The 20,761-nt window shown below is 29.9% G+C and overlaps 3 protein-coding genes across 5 annotated transcripts; 2 read left to right on the top strand and 1 right to left on the bottom strand.

Annotated features, from left to right (window-relative positions):
• Positions 1–782: 782 nt before the first annotated feature.
• On the top strand, positions 783–7,701 carry LOC148284672 (polyprenal reductase). 2 transcript variants are annotated; one of them, XM_088236116.1, is made up of 4 exons: positions 783–1,248; positions 4,130–4,327; positions 6,114–6,418; positions 7,403–7,701. In XM_088236116.1, the coding sequence occupies exons 1-4, from the start codon at positions 924–926 to the stop codon at positions 7,493–7,495; spliced, it is 921 nt and encodes a 306-aa protein (XP_088092242.1). In that variant the 5' UTR covers positions 783–923; the 3' UTR covers positions 7,496–7,701. The 2 variants fall into 2 exon arrangements, with proteins under 2 accessions (XP_088092242.1, XP_088092248.1); XM_088236122.1 differs by lacking the exon at positions 6,114–6,418.
• A 140-nt stretch (positions 7,702–7,841) lies between these two features.
• Positions 7,842–10,976, bottom strand: Ostgamma (oligosaccharide transferase gamma subunit). Of its 2 annotated transcripts, XM_088236102.1 has the most exons (6): positions 10,794–10,976; positions 10,424–10,714; positions 9,833–9,973; positions 9,060–9,351; positions 8,176–8,380; positions 7,842–7,998 (listed from the first exon to the last, which is right to left on the bottom strand). In XM_088236102.1, exons 1-6 carry the CDS (start codon positions 10,875–10,877, stop codon positions 7,983–7,985), a joined length of 1,029 nt encoding a protein of 342 aa, XP_088092228.1. In that variant the 5' UTR covers positions 10,878–10,976; the 3' UTR covers positions 7,842–7,982. The 2 variants fall into 2 exon arrangements, with proteins under 2 accessions (XP_088092228.1, XP_088092230.1); XM_088236104.1 differs by lacking the exon at positions 7,842–7,998 and having other exon boundaries at positions 8,172–8,380.
• A 100-nt stretch (positions 10,977–11,076) lies between these two features.
• Positions 11,077–15,150, top strand: LOC148284670 (uncharacterized). The gene is made up of 6 exons (XM_088236095.1): positions 11,077–11,338; positions 11,419–11,582; positions 11,746–11,876; positions 12,550–14,371; positions 14,487–14,672; positions 14,778–15,150. The coding sequence occupies exons 1-6, from the start codon at positions 11,302–11,304 to the stop codon at positions 15,012–15,014; spliced, it is 2,577 nt and encodes an 858-aa protein (XP_088092221.1). The 5' UTR covers positions 11,077–11,301; the 3' UTR covers positions 15,015–15,150.
• The last annotated feature ends 5,611 nt before the right edge of the window (positions 15,151–20,761 follow it).

The following is a 20,761-nucleotide window of genomic DNA, read 5'->3' as shown; positions in this document are numbered from 1 at the left end:
CTCACTCCACCCCAGATTCCCCCTAATCTAAAACTGACACTGGCTAGAACACCCAGTTGGGAGGTGAAAAGGCCAATAAAAAAACTAAGAAGAAGAAGAACAATCCGTCATAACCGATAAATGTCAATATTTGACAGTTTCATTTCTATGAAATATAAATTACAAGACGAAATCAGCGCATTAACTTGTCGACGTTTTGATGATTGCATGAGCATACCGATATAAATTCACCTTACTTCTTTCATTAGATAACAAAATCACCTTGTTTTGCAGTTTCCATTACAACAATAAAAAATAAAATATACTCGATACCTATACTCAAATCTCCAATATGACTCAAATTCTATAATCTTTTAGGCGTATCTTTAAATGTAATGTATTCTATTTATTTCAACCTAGTCACAAAGCGAGAAAAAGTGGGTGAAAAGTGGAAATGGAAAGAGGTCTCAGATGAATATTTGGGTGGTCTTTGGACCGAACGCAATTTTCAACCGTGTTTCAAACTAAAACGGTATTTTGTGGGTACTTCTAATCTCGATCGCACGTGTACCGCATTTCATCTCGTTCTTACACCAGTCTTACACGTACCTCCGTGATATTGAAAATAGTATTAACAGTATTAAAAATCCAAAGTGAAATTATTTATAAATTAAAACATCTTAGCTAATTATCGAACTTTAAAATCAACATATTTTTTAAACCGATTCAAAGAATATTTGAGTAATTAAATGTTTACTAGTCAAATAACTTATTTTTGCATAAATAAACTATTTATTTATAATGAATCCGGTTTTTGTTATTGTTAGTATTTTTTTAGTGTTCGCTTTACGTTTATTAAATACTGCTGTTTAAAAAAATAATATCACAAAAACTTTGGGGCGTAGTTGACGTATTTGTTTGATACAACAGAGTAACGCATAAAAATGTGGCCTTTAATTGATATTTACTTTTTAAATAATGCGTTTTTAGTATTGTTTGTTGGTTCATTGGTTAACTTTTTTGAGGCATTTCTACCAGCTTTCATAGTTGATAATTTTCGTTATGGAAAATTTTCACAAATCAACAAAAGTTCAACTATGAAATTTGACATTCCTAAATCTTACTTCAAACACTTTTACATGGTTGCCGTCATTCTTTTCACAATTGCTTTTCTCTCTGTTCTTAATGTTTATTACTTCACATTCTATGTTCCACCATGGATAGCAAATTTCCTGGATTTTTGGTGTGGTTCTGATAGGACCGTCACTGGTAAGTATAAATTAATCCTTGACAAATTTCAATAAAATTAGTTATATAATGCAATTCACCTCTTAATGTGCAATTTAGTGTTGGGTTACCAGGTCCTAGACTCAATTCCTGAGCGCATCAACATAAGATGTTAACTAAAAGTATTTGTTCCTGTAAAAACTATTTATTTATTTACAGTTCAATGAACTTTTTACATAATTACAATAAAACCAGTGAAAAAAAAATACAACAAAAAAGAGCATGATATTTTAAAAAAAACCAAAAACATCGAGAAAAGTATACAATGGTAAACAATATTTATATATAAAAAAAAAGAAATATTACATCTGTAACCAATATAAATATTTACCTTTATAAAAGAAAAAGGCAGTTTTTAAAAAAAGGGAACAGAAGAAAAAAAAAGAAAGTCAAAAAGTTTACTTCATGGTTTATATTAAACAATAATAAATTTAAAAAATACTTATACACCCAAAAGTAAAGAGTTAAAACATAAGTAATGAACTAATCATTAATTGAAATTTTTACTTGTTAATACTTTACTATGTAAACTATGTACGTACAAATGTAGGACTACCTTTTCGATTAATCATTATCCTTAGAAAATGTACAAATAGTGTTCTAATTGCAGTGTTCTATTGGAACGGTAATGTTCCGTAGGATATGTATTCTGAATGGGAATGTATAGGAATGAATTCTGATTAAATAAACATAAAAATCACAATCTCAATGCTTCAAATATTAATTGTAAAGTTTCCTGATTTTAAAGAAAATTTAAACCGTGTCATGTACCAGAGATTTATTTTTTTAAATTAGTGCTTTGCAACACTTGATTGAAGATTACCGCATGTAAGAAAATATTTTTCACATCCAATTTCTCGTAGCACTGAACTTCCTCATTATGGATTCAGTAAAGTTTAATTTCTGTTATCAATTGTAATTTAATGTAGTGAACGTGTTATTTACGTTAAAAAAAACATAAATACACTTAATTTTTTCAACTCATTTTGCTGCTTAATATTCTCATACTACTTAATTTTACAATTTCAGTTAAAATATATTAAGTAGATATTTCACTTTTAGAATAATAAAAATAACTTATAACTTCTTGCGTTGGCAGATCTATAATTGAACTTAATTTCATGCAAGCATCATCGTCTTAGGGCACTGTATTGGTACACCAATCGCAGCATATCTTGATCGTTTTTGTTACATAAAGGTAAGATGATCATTCTTACGCTTCAGGTACCAGTCCAGAGACTATAAAATATTCTGGTGTGAAAACACTCTTTTAAATAAATATTTCATATCAACTATGTCGGGAATCGAACCCAAAACCTATTGCATGGTAGGCAAACGCGCTGACCATTACACCACGAGGCCACATGCAAGCATAATCACATAAAACACTTTCATTCTTAAAATAAATTTACTTTTTTATATGAATATATAAATAAGTATTTATTTAGGATAATCAATCTAATACAAGTGTGTAAAATGAGAATAAAAAACTAATATTTTTACCGCACTAAAAAAAGAGACAGCTTGCACTTGATTTAGAATTTACAAATACATTAGTTGCATATCGTACCAAGAATAAGAACATTATATGGTCAATGTTCCTACTTATATCTTGGACCTAAATCCTTTAACAGTCTGCCAAAAAATGTTCAGGACATATCAAAATACTAAAAATTCAAGCAGAAAATAAAAAATATATTAATGAAAAGAAATGCAATAAACCGGGAAACTATGGTTACCCTACAATTCATATAATCCAAGCTACCTACACTTAGTTGAGATTTGTAACAATATATTTGTGCTTAATTTTTTTTTTTGTAAAGTCTAAAACATTTCATTGTGTAAAAAAATATGCAGCCATATCACACTAAACTATAATGGTAAAATGTCTTCCTCGGCACGGGTTTTCCCAGTAAGGAATACATTGTTAATTCAATTATGTAATATATTATTGAGAACCATTAAATAAATTAAATTAAAATAAATCCCATATCATTTTTTGTAATCATAAAACAGAATGGGTCATTGAAAAAGAAAAATTATGAAAAAAAAATCTAATCATGTATATATTTGGATCAGAAGTTTTAGAAATAAAAATTTGCATCGGTAGCTCAGGCATAGTTTTAACTGAAATAAAATAGTAAAAAGGAATAATGTTAAAACCAGTGTATTAAAATAATAATTTTAGAGTACTTAATCTTAATAATTTATAAATAATTGTCCAATATTATAACTGTCCACCTCTCGTCTGTATACCAAGCTAAGTTTGATTCCTGGCAAAGTCAATAAAATACTCATTTAAAAAATGACCACAAAATGTTATAACCTCCGCACTGGCTTCTGAAGTAAGAAAACAAATGGTCGAGATGGGCCACATTTGGTGTTTCAAGGTAATGTAGGTTTATAAGGGGATGGTGATAATAATTAATTTTGTATAGAAATGAATCAATAATACATTTTCATCCTTCTTTCCGCACTCAGTAGTGCATTGGCAAACCAAATGCATCCTGCAAGAAATCGAACCCAGAACCTCAAGAATGGTAGGCGAATTGTTAACCACAACACAAGGAGGTAGACTTATTTCCACTTGATTTCCATATTCAGGGTTTTTACCTGAGAGCAGCCATTGAATCAAAAAGGCTCATCCAAGGTTCTGGTTCTATTTCACACACAAAACTGTATTCTTCATCTGCCTGGACACAGAGAGGATCAATAATACATATCCACCTAGCTTCAGAGTGTAATAAGATGTAAATTAACATATTTTGATGATTTTAAATCAGATTTTAAAAATATAATAAACTAATTCTATTTTTTTAAAGCTATATTTAATAAATAATGCAAAAAAGTACTTTTTTTTCAGCTACGCCAGGAGGCACTTTGATAGCATTAGGCCTGCTGACTATCCAATGCTACAGAAGGTTTTATGAAACGTTCTTCGTCCAAGTTTTTGCTAAGAGTAGTAAAATAAATTTATTTATTTATTTAGTTGGCCACTTACATTACATCGGATGTCTCATTGCTCTACTCGGTCATTCACCGGGTTTTTTAAATAAACAAGGTAATAATTATAATTAATAGTAACATTAATATAATCATTTTATGAGTTTGTTGTATATTTATTTCTATTATTAACAGTACGAGGAGGTAGGGCAGAATTTTTGTAGTACCGTGTTCTGCCGATAGGATTGTGTAGAGCTATCATCACCACCAGTCAGTGTCACCAAGTGTCATCGCTGGAGAAGGTTCCGTTTGGGTGGTGTGAATTTTTTTGCGACAGTTTTGTGTGCTCTTCATTTTTGCAATGGATGTTTGTCGTGGACAGCGCACGGCTGTGAAGTTTTGTTTCCTGCTCAGGTAAACTTGCACGAAAACTCTTGAAATATTTAAAACAGCCTACAAAAATGATGCTTCAGGGAAAACTCAGGTGTTTGAGTGGTTTTTCCGTTTTAAAAAAGGGGAAATGTCGATTGATGACCAACTCCGCTCTGAACGTCCTTCCTTGGCCCTAACTGTCTGAAATAACACTAAAGTTTGCCAAATCATCCTGGAATACTGACAACAGTCCATCAAAGAAGTTGTGTAGCCATCTGGAGTGTTGGGGATGAGAAGGGTAGCTGCCAAATTTGTTCTTACTCAGTCCTCTCTGTGCGCCAATTTTTGACCAAAAAGGGTATGACCGCTATGCCCCATCTCCTCTTTTCACCTGATCTTGTGAAAGCCTCCTGTGACTTCTATGTATTCTCCGAATAAAAAGAGACATAAAAGAAAAGCGTTTTGCCAACATTTCTAAGGTGAAAGAAAAAATGACAGAGGTGCTCTCAAACATCACGGGAGATGAATTAAAAAAATGTTTCCAACAATGGAATAGGAGATTGGACAAGTGCATTAGCTCTCAACGGAAAGTACTTTGAAGGGGATTGAAGGATTTTTAAAAATAATTAATTAAATACTTTTTTTTTTTAGTATTCATTCTGTTTCTTTTGGGTACCTCCTCATTTGTATTTAAATTAAATTGTTTTCTGTATATCTATGTAAAAAGTCTAAAACAATTAATTGAGTAAAAAATATATATATTACACTAAAATAAAAATGTTAAATGTCTTCCTCGGCACGGGTTTTCCCAGTGAGGAATACATTGTTAATTCAATTATGTAATGGATATGTAATAGTATTATACAAAGAAATGATTGCTGTTTCCACAGTATACTTTGTAGATATGCTAGCTCTATATATTTACTGTATCATAATCACCATACCCTTATCCACCTGATGGTGCACAGGGCTCTGCATTGAACCACTTAATGCAGCATATCTTGAACATCCTTATGCGTCAGGTAACAATCTAGGGACAGTAAAAAATTGCTGTAAAAAACAATCCTTTTAACAAATATTTTACTTTGACCTTGGCAGGAATCGAACCTGGGACTTCAAGCATGGTAAGCGAACGCTTCAACCACTACAATCAAGCGGTCTTACATAATATGTCCACTTGATTTACTGTTTCAGGATTTTTACCTGATAGTAGCCATCAAATTAAAATTACTCATCTGGGATTCTGGTTTTTTCACTCACAGAACTATATTCTTTATAAAAAAAATAATTAATTACTGAACAATTTTTTCCGTGTCCAAGCGGTTGAAGATTACGGTTCTGCGTGAAAGAAAATTGAGATAAGTTCACCTCTTTGTATAGCGCTTGAAGTCTCAGGTTTGATATTCCCGGATTGACACCCAAAGCGTAAGACTAATCACCTTACCTTCATGTAACATATGATTGAGATAATTGGAGTACCAGTGGCTATGCACCATCGGGTGCAGATAACAATTTTTTTGTTTGCTTCACAGAAAACATCGGCGAATCAACTATCTTTGATCCATGGACAATTGTGGTAGCCATTCCTTGTGTGATATTATTTAGTATTGCATGGTTGAATCAGTTCCGCAGTAACCTCATTCTTGCCAATTTACGAAAAGATAAAAAGTCCAACAAGGTCATTACTGAAAAACACTTCATCCCGAAGGGAGGCTGGTTTGACCACATATCTTGCCCTCATCAGCTGTGTGAAATAGTAATTTATATTTCTCTATTTCCACTCCTTGGCAAAAATTCATCTTGGATTTGTGTGTTTTTATGGGTATTGAGCAATCAGGTAAATACTTTTTTAATTTATTTTTTTTGTCCTTCACAAAATCTAGACAGAGCAATCGAAGCAAAGAATCTAGAGAGAATGGCAAGAGTTCTCATTTTAAAACTTATTACAACGGAACCTTTTTACACAGGGGATACGAAAATAAATAAAATACTAAAAAAAGTATACTAAAAAAAAAAACAATAGTGGAGGGTTTTTTTTATATAAAAATCCTTTTAAAATAGTGTCAAAGATTATTTACTATCACCCTTCCCTTACGCATACCTCTCTAGTAAGTAAAAGAGCGATGTAGGGAATTCCAAAAAGGAATATTATAATTATATTACTTGCATTGCAAAATCAATGATAAATTTCATCTTTGTGTTGTGTTATTTTGAAATCGTATAAAGAGTTTCTGGTGTATTTTTGAAAAGTGGATAGTTTATCATGCGCCGTGATTTCATTATTCTTAACTTTATTTCCTTATGCTGAAAATAGAGCAACTTTGATATACATGTATTGCAACAGAGAATGGGAACATTCTCGATAATGTTCTCCATCTCTGTAATATAATATATTGATCTTGACATCTCCCTAGCAGGTATAATGCAGTCTTTGTCAGCAAACGTTTGGACGTGATTTTGTTTATTTTATTATTAGTTTCACTATTCTTATAGCGATGCAATATATTTATAATTTAACAATATTATGTTGTCCAATATTGGTAAAAAACGAGACTTTCCAAGTAGGTAGTTATTTAGGTTTTATATATTTAAAAAAAAATTATATACTCAATAAAATTTTATTTTAAGAATTTATTTGAACATTATTAAAATTTTTATGTACATAATATATTTTTTACTTACACAATTTTTCAACTTTTTATGCTCAAACTAGTAGTAAAGTTATTATATCTAGGGAAGTCTCAAAATATCCTAAGGAAAAAAAATCTCGCCATAAAAAACTACGTACTTATTTATTAATTTGTCTCTTGATTTTTTTCAGATCGAAACTGCTTTACTTTCCCATTGGTGGTACAAAGAAACTTTTTCAAACTATCCCAAGAATAGGAAAGCGCTCATTCCTACTATATTATAAAATAATAAACGTACTTTAATTCAGATGTTAATTTATGTTTTTATAAAGTTTTTTAAATATTATTGTTATGAAATGCTACTGTTGCACATATGATGTTGTTTGTCAAATAATACTTTATCAGATATGTCATAAGAGGCTAAACTTATTTTATTAAATGTCTGTTTATTTTATAGCTGTTAAATAATAAAATATTATTTTAGGTTTAATCTTCTTTCCTTTGTGTATCATGAAAAAAAAAACCTTCTTATTTGCTATTTTCCCTTTAATAATCAAAAACGTTAATAGGGTTTTCTAATTAGATTAATACCTTTTCCTGATAATATTGGATAAATAAAATGAAATGAAATAACATATAAAAATTTATTTGTACGGTAATGTGCACACAAAAAATCCATTCACAGTGTTCTAACAAATAGTAACTCATTCTGACTACGTAAAACATAACATTTGCGGCACGCACTCTGTACATATGTCTTCATTATCTCCCTTATTTGAACAGGAAACTGGAAAAAAGTTTCAGTATTAAGTCAATATTCATTACGTCATATTTATTTTTATAATACATGTATGATAACCACATATGTTTTACATATTGCAAGTAACATAAATATGACATTATTTCAAAAGTACTGTTAATGAGACTAAAAAATATTGAATGTACAAATAATGAGAAATATTACCTGTAAGGATAACCCTGAGCCTTGGCCCTGAATACCGAGAGAAGGAGAGAGAAGAAGACACACATGAAAACTAAACCTACAACAGCCAACAATCGCTTTTTGCGATTTTCTCCACTGGGTGGATTTTTCTGCTCTTTATTACCATCCATCTTAAATCCTCCTCCAGATTCTGCTATTAATATCATTCCTATAACAACAGCCGCATCTAATTTTACATGTAAGGAAGAACATATTTTATATTGACAACAATTTGCCTCGAAATTTATTTTATTTTTAATAATGGAAATCATGCAACAATTAAATGGGTTGTGGTTCTACAGTAGTATCGCGGACTTCAGATCAGAGACTTAAGCTGCGCCACTATAACATTTTCCATTTTCTAACAAGGTCTAATTGTAATTATTATTTCGTATCGTCATTTTGATTATGTGATGAACAAGTCACATATATTTAATTGTTCTTTCTTGTAAAACATCTTTGCTCAACCTGGGTTTTTTAAAAGAGCTGAAATGCACTCAACTCAATAAAAATGTATTTTTTTATGTATTGAAATAAATAAATAAAAATTTAGTATTTTATGGCTTAAAAAAAAACATACCCTTAATACGGAAAATGTTGAGCATAAACAAAAAGAGTTTCTACTTTTATAGCATTACAGACATTTAATTGCGTGTTAAGGAAATAAGAAAGGGCAAATTCTATGAATACATTTTCGAAATGCAAAGCATCTTCAGTATGAGACATCTTAGAGGACATATTAATGTATATTATGTATCACTACATTATCTCAAAAGTGCAAATCAGCCATTATCACAGAACCAAAATTTACAAGATAGTGTACTACTGTATTGATGTACCATCATGTATTTGAATAAAAAGGATACTGAGTGCCATGATAATATATGTCTCCAAGACAAACTGGCCCTGTGAAGATCCGTGAATGTAGGAGATGGCACCGTTCGGGCCGGTATGGACAAATGGCGGAGCTCTGATTTGGTTCCACATCTGGCCAGAAATCATAGTGAAGCAGAAGAGAAGAGCTCCGACAGCCCAAATCTGCTTGTTGTAGAGGAAATCCAAGTTGTTCCGCCGCAAATACAGGAAGCCTCCACAGAGCAGCACCAGCATCACAATGGCTACTGTACCAGAATAGTTAGGAGGTCTGAACACTCGAATCTAAGCAAATAATAGAGAATAACTAAATGAGATATTATTCTGTGAATATATTGAATTGGTGATTAAATAGGTAGTCTATATCAAAAATTATAAAAGATTTACACTTTTAATTTGTCGTGCTCGAAAAAAATAGTTTTATTACCTACTTGTTCATTTATATGTTATAACATGACATATGTATGACGAGAAATGTGCATTTTGTAATAAATATGCTATAGAAATAAATTCAATAAGTAATTTTAACCTGATAACACAATTATTAGAGTCGTAAAGGGTTTGAAAACAAACTTCACTGAAAAATTTCACAAACTAATTTAAATACTTATTTAAAAATGTAGTACATTTCAGCTTACAAGGACAATCTCTTTAACCTTCAAATTATAAGTGTTTTCAAACTTAATCAAAATTTTGTAGAATCATAAGCACTTGACAAAGCTCTGAATTATGATATACAGTCTCATAATGAAATATTTTAGGATACCTGAAGGTCTGTTTGCTCTTGGATCCATTTAGCAATGGCTTCAGCTGATATTCCTACTCTTTGGAAATCCATTGTATCTCCTGGTTTGGATTTTCCTTTAGCGGGGAAGTGCATAATTACAGGGGCAGTATTCAAACGCAGCTATAATGTATAAAAGACAATAATTGGATGTAAATTGTATAAAAAAAAAAACATTTATACTATTTATATAAAACAATGTAAATGCCTTAAATGACAAATTGTAACGGCAAACGTTGAAATTATTATTCGATTACACATACAATGTCTCGCGCATTTAAACTCATATTTGATTTTACTGAAATTCACCTTAGTGCACAAAATTTTTATACATATGTTAATTTCGTTTATCTCTCAGAAAGTATAAGTCAGCAACGGGTAATTATTAAAGTTTATTTTAGAAATATCCAAAACGCATGACTGACAAAATTAAATATAAATCCACTTATGCAATTGTTTATAGATTGTTTCTGGTATTATTAATCTACAAGACAAGAACTTAACGACAGCTATTGTAATTTCTAAATTATTTAAATGATTACACACAGAATAGTAATAAAAAAAGAGTCTCACCAGTTGAAACACATCAGACCCTTCGTCGAAATCAACCATAACAAAGAACAGCTGATTGGAGTATGCCTGCGAGTATCTGAACGAGCTGGCTACTATACTAAACTCGTCATGCACATTTCGGCAAATAGCACATTGTCTGTTAGGAGCCATGGCTGTAAAGATGACTATCACTGAGTAATTCCTCGGTGGGGACTTAACATATTCCCGAAATTTATTTCCATTAAATTTAAGAATTGGTTTCTTATTGGCCATGTCAGTGAGTTGCTGTACTTTAGCTTCCATTGACGTAGACTAAAAAAAAGAACAAAATAAAAGGTAAAATATACGGCTTATCGATTACATTACAATTTGGGTATTCATACAGACATACCGATTTTGCCTTAGTTTGCCCGTGAGCTCCATGGTAAAATATAGTTACAGTTACTAAAAATATTAATAATGCTTTGGATCTCATTATGGAGCCGCGCGAATTTTCGGTTAAAAAAATATATATGTAATTAATATTTCAACTTCAATATTCAGAACAACCTCAGAAAATTATTCCACGCATACTAAATTTGACAGGCCGGCGAATATAGACTAAAATAAAATAGAGTAAAAGATAAAAGACAACGTTCAAATAAAACCAAAGATATAAAAAAAACATAATATTTATAGTTTATCGTTAGATTTAGCCGTTATACGTTATACAATTCAAATAATTGCTTATTACTTTAAATTTATCTATGAGACCGTTAGATATTGCGCGAAAACGGAGAGGAAATAATATATCGGCTTCGCGGTTTTTTGTTTTAGTTTAGGGCTTTTAGGTAGCTTTTGTGTTAGGTTTTACGTGAAATTATTTATTAATCTGATTTCAGTGTTAATTAGTTTTAAAAATGTTTGCAAAATCTAAAAGGTTTAACGCAAAAACAGGTAAAATTATTAAGATGTTCTTAACTTTTGTACTTTCATAATTTTATCCCTTGCTCATTTACAAATATTTATAATTCTAGTCGGTTGTGGGGCTGATGCTGCATACAATCCTAAAGATTTATCAAAACCAATTGGTGGAGTTATTCCAAAAGTTGACCGTTTCAATGATATTGTTAAATCTGAATCTGTTAAATCGGATACTGAATCTGTACACAGTGATAAGTCGTCAACAGTTTTTCGCACGGTAATACCCCTTTTTTATTTCTAATATTGAATATCTAACCGATACATCATCAGTAGGTTGGCATAAAAAATATTTCAAGTAAAACGGCTGGTGAAGCCTCAGCTATTCAGATATGATAAAGTACTTATTATGGTGTTAAATTAATAATTTTCTCCACTTTTAGCCTAAAGCAGTGAGACGAGGAGTTGTTAATACTCCATCAAAAAAGCACACTGAGAAATTTGGTTATTCCAGATCGATATCCACAGATAGCTTTACCAAAGACATTTTAAATGCTAAAAATGTAGAAATCAGGTTTGTAAACATTATTTCCAACTAATTAGTGCTGTTATTCTTTACTTAAAAATAAATTATAATACCGTATTAGCCCAAATATTCAGGGTAAATTTTTTCCCTTCATTCCTGCTCCTAATGCATAGGTTCCGTTATATTTTAGGTCTCTCTATATTTGAGGTCTCATTATATTTGCGGTCTTGTTATATTATGGCTACTATGTTAAATAGAAATAATAAAAACAACATGAGATGAAAATAATATGTAATGTTCTACCATCTTACTGAAAACTCTTAAGCTTAAACAACAAATTTTAGCAAGTATAGCAATAGTAGTATGTTTCGTAAGGCATCCAAAATAAAACACTTATTGGATTTAATTCTGTGACACGTTTTGTCTTGTTAGGACATAATCTAACGAATATGCCCTAACAAGACGAAACGCGTCACATATATTAAAAAAAAATAAAAAGTAGAATTAAGTCCATATAAGTATTTGATTTTGGATACCTTACCAAATTTAAATATGGAGTTCTACCAATTATCTGCTTACACAATGAATAGTAGTAAGTTTAATACTTCTGTGCAAAAACCACCAACCAACCAAAAAACGCATTCAAAATAAAAATATCCTTCAAAAATTTAAATATTGGTCACTCAAACATTCAATCATTATTCCCATTTCTCTGTTTCAGAAACAAAACCGAAACAATTTCAGAATACGAACAGCAGATAAAAGAATTGAAGGAACTTGTGGAACATTTATCAAATGTAATCTCATCGTATAAAGTTCAAATTGATGAAAATACTTCTCAAACTGTGATTACTAAAAATGAATGCAATGAGCTCAAAGAAAATTTGGCTTTGGTCAAAAGTCACCATTCTTTGGCTTTGGAAGCTAATGAAAGTATTCGCCATGAGTACAAAATGGAAACTGAAGCTCTTAAATGCAAACACGAAGAGGATATTTTGAATGTTGAAAATCGCTATAAAAATGAAGTTGAAACCCTTAAGAGACAGAACACTATTCTCGGTTCTATTAAACTTGAATATGAAAATAAAGTTGCGAGCATGGAAGAGGACTTTACTGCCCAAATTAAACATATTGAGGAAGATTCTGCTGAGAAAATAAAGATCTGCGACATTCAGTTTGAACAACGTTTACAAGAAATGATGCTCTATAATGAATCTATCCTGAAACAAGAACAACAAAAACTGTTAATTGATTTTCAGAAATTTCAAGAAGTTGCCGAAAATGAAATCATGAAATCGGAAATTCAAATTGAAAGTATTAAAAAAGATCTTCAAAATAGCAATGAAGATGTAAAGGAACTTTCAAGTAAGATCATAGCCCTCGAGGGTACTATTGGTTCTAAGGAAAATCAATTGGAAGAATTACACTCCAAACTACAATTTACAGAAAATAATTTAAATAAAAACAAAGTGCAGTACATAAATGAAATTGAACAGATAATAACAGAAAAAGATATGATAAGTAAAGAGAAAAACCAATTTGCACTTACTTTAGAAACTACCCGTAAAACCGTTGAAGTGTTAGGTATGAGATTGCGTCATTCAGATGAAGGTGTAGAAAATTTTAAAATGGAAGTCGAAAAATTAAACTCTTCTAAAAGTGTGACTGAAGCTGAACTAGATAAGGTAAAAAATGATTTTCACCTCTTTAAATTAGAACACAATCAACTTCTTTTATCTATTATCAACTCTAAAACTGCTTTGGATGAAAGTCACAACACTATTCTGGAAAATAATACTCAATTTAAAGAAACATTAACCGCTATGGAAATTGAATTTGTCAATGATATTGAAAAAGTTAAAAGTGAATTAGAAATGGACATCAGCATGTTCAAACAACAGGCCTTAAAACAACTAAAAGAATTAGAAAAGAAGTTAGAAAATGAACGTAATAAATACATTCATATGAAATCTACTTGTGATGTTGCTTTTAAAACAATTGAAGATTGTCAAAACATTCTTTTTAATGCAGAATGTCAACTAGAAAACAAAGAGCAGGAATTTAACGAGCTCGCAACTGAAAATGATCGCCTACAAGGAACACTAGCTGCTCTTGACCAAGAAAAAGGAGAATTGCAAGTTTTGATCAATGAATTTAGGTATTTGATGGAAGAAAAAGATAGAAAGTTGAATGAATTTAGTAAACAGCTGTGTGCAAGCCGAGATGAAAAATTGTTTGTAGAAGAACGTCTTGCAAAAATGTCTCATTTCCTTGAAGCAACTGAATTCATTATTAAAGAAAAGGACAAGGAGATATTCAAGCTTAACAACATAATTACATCAAATAACGACCAAACTAATGAACTATCTCATCATAAGGAAGTAAACTGCAGCTTGGAACTTCAAAATACTCAGTTGTCCTCGAGATGTACAGAACTAGAAACAAAATACAGTAATTTGGAAATGGGATTCAATAACCTTCAAAAATCCAAGGATAATGTTGTTACAGAACTAAAAAATATGATCTGCTCTTTAGAAAATAAGGTAACGAGTTAACAATATTTTTTTCAAATGCAAAAATAAAAACCCCATTTAAATATATTTTTGTGCTTATGTTTTTATTCATTGTCAATTGAAACTTTTTTTTTTTAACATATAGGTGTCTGAATTAGAAGTTCACTCTGCAACATGCGATGAGGAGCTGCTAAGAGTTCAATGTAAGAATTTAGAGAAGGATTTAGGGGAGATGACCTTGAAATACACCAATCTTCTGGGACACCAAAACAATATGCAGAAAATCAAACATGTCGCTGACTTGAAATCCCAAAATTCTATATTGAAGGATGTATGTACCGTTACATTTTATTGTATTTTTCTAATTACGTAGTTTATATTTCGTAATCAGAACTATTATTGCCGACGCCAATTATAACTTTTATTGTTATTTCAGGAAAATGAAAAGTTATCCTTCACAGTACAAAAACAAGTATCTCTCATTGAGAAACTAAAAAAAGACATGTTGGATTCATCCAGAACTAAATCACCACTTCCATCAAGAAAACAGGTAATGTCAACACCACTAGGAAAAGAAAATATTACCAGCCCTATGGGAAAGTCTCCAAAGTATTTAAGCAGCCCTAAACCTTCTGAGAAGCCCCTGACACCGCTCAGAGATCTAAATCGCTAATACTCCGTAATAATTAGGAACCTGAATTTTGTTATAGTTGTTTTTTTTGTTTTCTGGTCTACAGTGATTTTGCCAATAAGATATCTAAGATTTTTTATGGCAAATATTCTTTAAACTTAAAAAAAAATAAAACGTAGTTTTATAAGAAAAAGGCACAAACTTACTATATTGAATAGAAAACAAAAAATCTTGTGTGTTTTTTTTTTTTAGATAAAATATTTTTATCTTAAATTAAAAAAAATATTTTAAACTAATAGATCTAAATTCTTTATAGAATGCTAAAATTATTTATCAATGATCGCAACATTTTTAGGTCCTCAGGGGTGCAATTATGAATCTTCTCTATCCCCTAGAGAGTGATTAGTTTGAAGTCGTGAAGAATGGCCACACTGATCATTAAACGTCAAATGGTGTAAAAACTGCTTCAAAAACGGAAAAAAACTAATACGGTTTGGTCAATTCAACCTAATTAAGTGTTTTGGGTAATGCTTAAGGTCGCAATAAAGGTCTAAATGAAAATTTTCGTATTTTGACGTTTAATAATCAGTGTTACCATTCTATGAAGCACTCTCTAGGGAGTAGAGTAGATCCAGAATATCACCCCTGATAATGAATTAACTTTCTTTCATTTATTTATTATTACTACATTATCTATGCTTAGCAAATGTTCATAAGAGGTAGTTGGTATTAAGTTTTGTGGTTCAATTTTAACTATTTTTATTTATTTATTATATTTATTACTTCACAACATGGTGTATATTCTAATAGGGAAATATCACATACTACGAATACCAATAAAAATACATAAAATGGATTTAGAAAAATTAATTGTATTTTCAAAATCAATATGGAGAAATGTTTTCACACAACTTTTGGAATCAAATTGTTAAATGTATCTCTACCAAAACGCGACATGCTTGGCCTTGACAATTGTGACATCCAAGTCCGTGAGGATGTTTTATGTAAGTTTAAACGGTCACAAACAAAGTTCAAAACTTAACCGAATAGTTACGTATTAGGGGAGTGGCCAATGCAATAACCGTTTTTGCGGGAATTTAAAATGATTTTTCTTGCTATTAAGTTAAGTACAAAAAATTATTATCTTTTTACTTGACAGTATTTCATAGCCCTTATTTATTTAAAATTGCAATTAAAAAAGCGTGATATTTCCCTATTCTCGATAGACTTGAAATTATACCATAAGAATGTTGCTAATTGTTTGTTTATGATAGGAAATAATGGCACCAAATGTTACTGTTAAATTTACTCGTGGACACTACAAAAATTAATATGAAATCTTACTATAATAGAGCATTTCGTGTTTGACTAATAAGTTGTTTTTAATGTTTATTATCAGTTTTTATATAATTACATGTTTTGAGTATTTTTAAAGAAACCAAAAATGAATAGTGATTCTGTGGTCATTTATTATTCAATATGGGCCACAATATTTTTCAAATTTTGCTTTTGAGCAAGTAGAATTTGAAAAAAATATGTTCGGACCACTCCTATGTAAAGTGAAACTGACATAATACCACCTTTGTGAAAAGAGTGAATAATCAAATCTACACAACAGTTGAAATGATTTTGACCTTGACAAATGATAAATTAGTATTTTTTATATTACAAATAAGAATCTAATTATGTATTTGACCAGTTTTAATGATTTTTAAAGTACTGTAAGATTTTTCTAGTGCTGTAGGTGTTTTCTGCAAATTATGAAAAGCCATTTTTATGATTGACACTGTTTTCAGAAGGTGATTATTACAGTTTTTTTTATATGAAAGTGGTCTGGCTGTTTTTAGCAGAACATAGAATTGACCTTACTGCATCCGATATCACCAATATCAATTTTTTTCAAAATTGTGAACTAGCTGCTTTCTGCATAACTACGTTCAATTATCATTACATGTTTATATCTATTTCGGAAGTAATTTGAAATATTTATTAAGTATTTTAAGAAGATATTTTACTCAGTTTGAATGACTTTTGGCAATATGTACACATAATAAAATCTGATTTTTTAGATTACAATTGTTCATCTTGGAGTTGTTGATTCCTTTTAAAATGCCTTTGAACTTTCTAGAATTATGAATTTCCAAAAAACTACTACGCAGTTTTCTCTATTAGCCACCATTATCGTACTTCTTTAATTACGTCATCATTAATTTGAGAGTGGTGCAGTATATTAGTTTTAATATTTTTAACAATATTTATCTTGCTTTTGAAAGAATCTAAAATGTTATGTTTTACTACTATACATATCCTTATTTTTATGAAGTTGACTGAATCCATATTAAATCATTATTTGAACAATGTTTAATTTTTTAATCTTCTGTTTACATTTTGTATGTTATGTTTTCAATTAAGCTGTGTGTTAATAAATATGTAAACTTACAAATATTTTATTTTATTTACCAAAAAATCCCTAGGGGCCGTGTATAATGCAGTAAACAGGTTCAGAATATTTATATATATTAAAGCAAATTTCATCTTTTGCAACATCTTACAAGAGGAAATCAAAAGTACAAATAAATAAATTAGATTCTAAAAAGCATAGAGTAAGTATTTAGTGCATAGGTGAACCAATTAAACCTTATCTATATCAAAAGTACATAAAGCCTTAACCCTTTCAGTACCAGTGTGATACTAGCCAGTAAAAAAATGTTTTTTTGCATTTATGGATTCTATGATTTTTTATCATATTTTTACAAAAACAAGAAAAGTTATGTAGTTTACAAAAAAAATCATGTACTTGAGGAATGACATTGGGGCTTAGAGGGTGTAAAATAAAGGAACACAGTACGATAGGCATATATCATTATTTCATATTTTATATAAAAAGTAAACTACAAAATAAATTCTTATGTTACATTTACACTAAAAAAAATTTTTAAAAATGAAACATTTATAAATTTAAAAAAAAAATGATTAAGGAATTTTACAAAACAATTTCTATTTTTTAAAAGACCAAGAGCCACACCACATTTCTGGCTAATGCCCTAATGGTCAATGACCTTTGATGTACAGCTTACACCTCTGCTGTTTGTCAATCGAGGTAGGCCCATGCCTCTAACCATCATATCTGATATTGGCTATAGGACGCATGGTAGGCAGAGTACGGTGTTGTTTGGTACTGGGTCCTGCTTCATCTGCAAAACAAAAAGGTCGACCTCGCTTTTGAGTTTCATCTCGTATAGACATAAGCGCCTTCGCAATTTCCGCACGAAATTCTATCTAGACTTTGGATTTCATACCCAATTGACAGGAATGTTATTTATACAACAGCCATGTATTAACCACATTCATGTCAATTAGATGAAATACAATTCGAAGATAGAATCTTTTGCTTCTTAAGTCTATACGGTAAAACTCTAATATAAAATAAGAGCATAAAATTGTATGCCAAGTTTCTTGAAAATGTAGGAACAAGAACAACCTCTGACGTCACAGAGTTATTTCAGAAATACAAAACTTTAAAAAATCATAGCGCTGATAATGCGATATATAAAAAATATTGTAATAAAAACGCACCACTTTGATCGACGTCGCTGGTTATATGAACCAACCAATGATATGAAATCTGTGAAAGATATCCGGTTCGCTTACTGTAAACGATCCGATCGGAAGAACTAATAGAGAACAAACTCTGATGTCATACGCGGAGTTATTTCAGAAATACAAAACTTTAAAAAATCATAGCGCTGATGATACGATACATATAAATAAAACATGAAAATTTTTGGCTTAATTTGATAGTCTATTAACAAATAATAAAAAAAGACACTGAAGTTCCTCATTATATAAAGTTTGAATACAGTCTACACAAACATCAACTTTGTGCTCACAGCATACTGACTCTTTGCAATTATTACAAACTAACTTTGACATTCTCTTTTTTTTTTAGGAACAAAACTAGCAGTATTTACGTTTTTTTGGCTCTGGTTCCCCTATTTAAAGTTCACTATCTGTAGCAGAGTTTTTTTTTATTTATTTTTTTACAAAAACTCATAATAAAACTATTAAAAATCTCACTCTCTCTCCTCAACCTTAACATCCTTGCGGCACTTTTTAAAAATTTTCTTTGCATCAATTATTCTTTATTTTTTCTCCTTACTTTAACATGTTCATGTTCCCTACTATTATGAAAAATTTTAACTGGATGCATTTTGATGGTGCATACAGCACCTCTTTTTTAAAATAATTTATTTACCTATATCTTATTGGTTTTTCTAACAAAATAAAAACTATGATTTTTACTAATCATATAAATGTAATCGCTTTCCTTCTGCAATGGCGATGTATTAGTTAGGTATGTCATGATTTTCTTGCTGATTTTGGGTTTGGAAATAATAATCACTTTTACACAATCAAATATTTATTATTAGACATAAAAAGGGGACATTATACATTGACCCGATCATACAAGCTTGCAAACAGTGTGATTAATAATTAACACAATAAATATTGTAGTAAAACATTGGATATTAAAGGACATTATTTATATTATAATTACAATGAATACAAATTTAACTCACTAATCAGTATATAAAAATCTTATAAAACAATGTTGGATTTGTTTATATACTTTTAAAATGGCAGTAAAAATGTTTACTTAAAATACATTGTAAAATAAAATAAGAAATATCAATAAATAAATTTACATGCTAAAATATCACTTACAGAATATTGATTGGGTTACAAAATTAGTTTCTAATACAGTTACAGTATCAAAAAGTCATGTATATATTTTATCAAATACAGTTAAGTTCTGTAAGTAATTAAGCCTACGGGCAAGATTATGAGAATGCATCAAGATATTGATAGTGTGATAAAATTACTATTATTTGGTATAAATTTTATTATAAAAATGGTGGTTCGTAAAGAGTTAAAAACTTATTAAAATATTATAGAGAAGTATAGTATATATTTATGAATTGTGTAGTTATCATATCAAAATTTGAGAAGATAAAACAGTTTCATGTTAATATTTTTATACATATTGCAATTTTGTAAAAAAACATTATTAATGTTCTTGGTCATTTAAATAGCAAATTTAAGGATCTAAAAATGAAATATTTTTTTTGTTATTTCAAATTAAATTTTCACGGATTGTTTTAAAAAAGCCAAATAATTGTAGTTACAAAATAAAATATACATGTATTATGTTGCATACAAAATTTTATATATTGTAATATCAACACCACGTGATGCCTGTTTGGTAATACATATATGCACAGATGTAGGTACTAGTAAAACTACATAATATTACTGGTAATAAAAAACATGTACCTACTTTGAAAATATCCACAAATAATGTTTTGTCAGTTGAAGTGCCTTTGGATTAAAGTTGAGATCAGCATAAAGATATGTTTATGAAGTAAAAATGTTAAAAGTTTGCTAAATGTGTATTTTTCTAGTGGCATGATAATGAAATGGAATAAATAGGGATACTGAAATCACAAAAATAAACATTGTTAATATAATATAATTATAGGAATAAACGTGGTACCTACTCAGATCATATAAGTTGAATGTAAGATTTTAGCAACATTATTTATGTTGCTAAAATCGTAGACAATACTATTTTACTTGAGTTTATTTTTTACAGCCTTGTAATTATTTGGTTCTCTGGATTATTATAAATGTTTTGTCAGTAAAAATGATGAATTTGTGAAATTAACCAATTTTACACCTTTCTAATAGATGTGAAGTTTTTTAAGCAAAATCAGTCTTAATGGGATTTG

The sequence above is a fragment of the Micrasema longulum genome, unplaced genomic scaffold, assembly GCF_059751315.1.
Source record: "Micrasema longulum isolate JH-2025_06_02 unplaced genomic scaffold, ASM5975131v1 h1tg000097l, whole genome shotgun sequence".
NCBI classification, from domain to species: domain Eukaryota; kingdom Metazoa; phylum Arthropoda; class Insecta; order Trichoptera; family Brachycentridae; genus Micrasema; species Micrasema longulum.
This window is presented reverse-complemented; position numbering and strand designations above follow the sequence as displayed.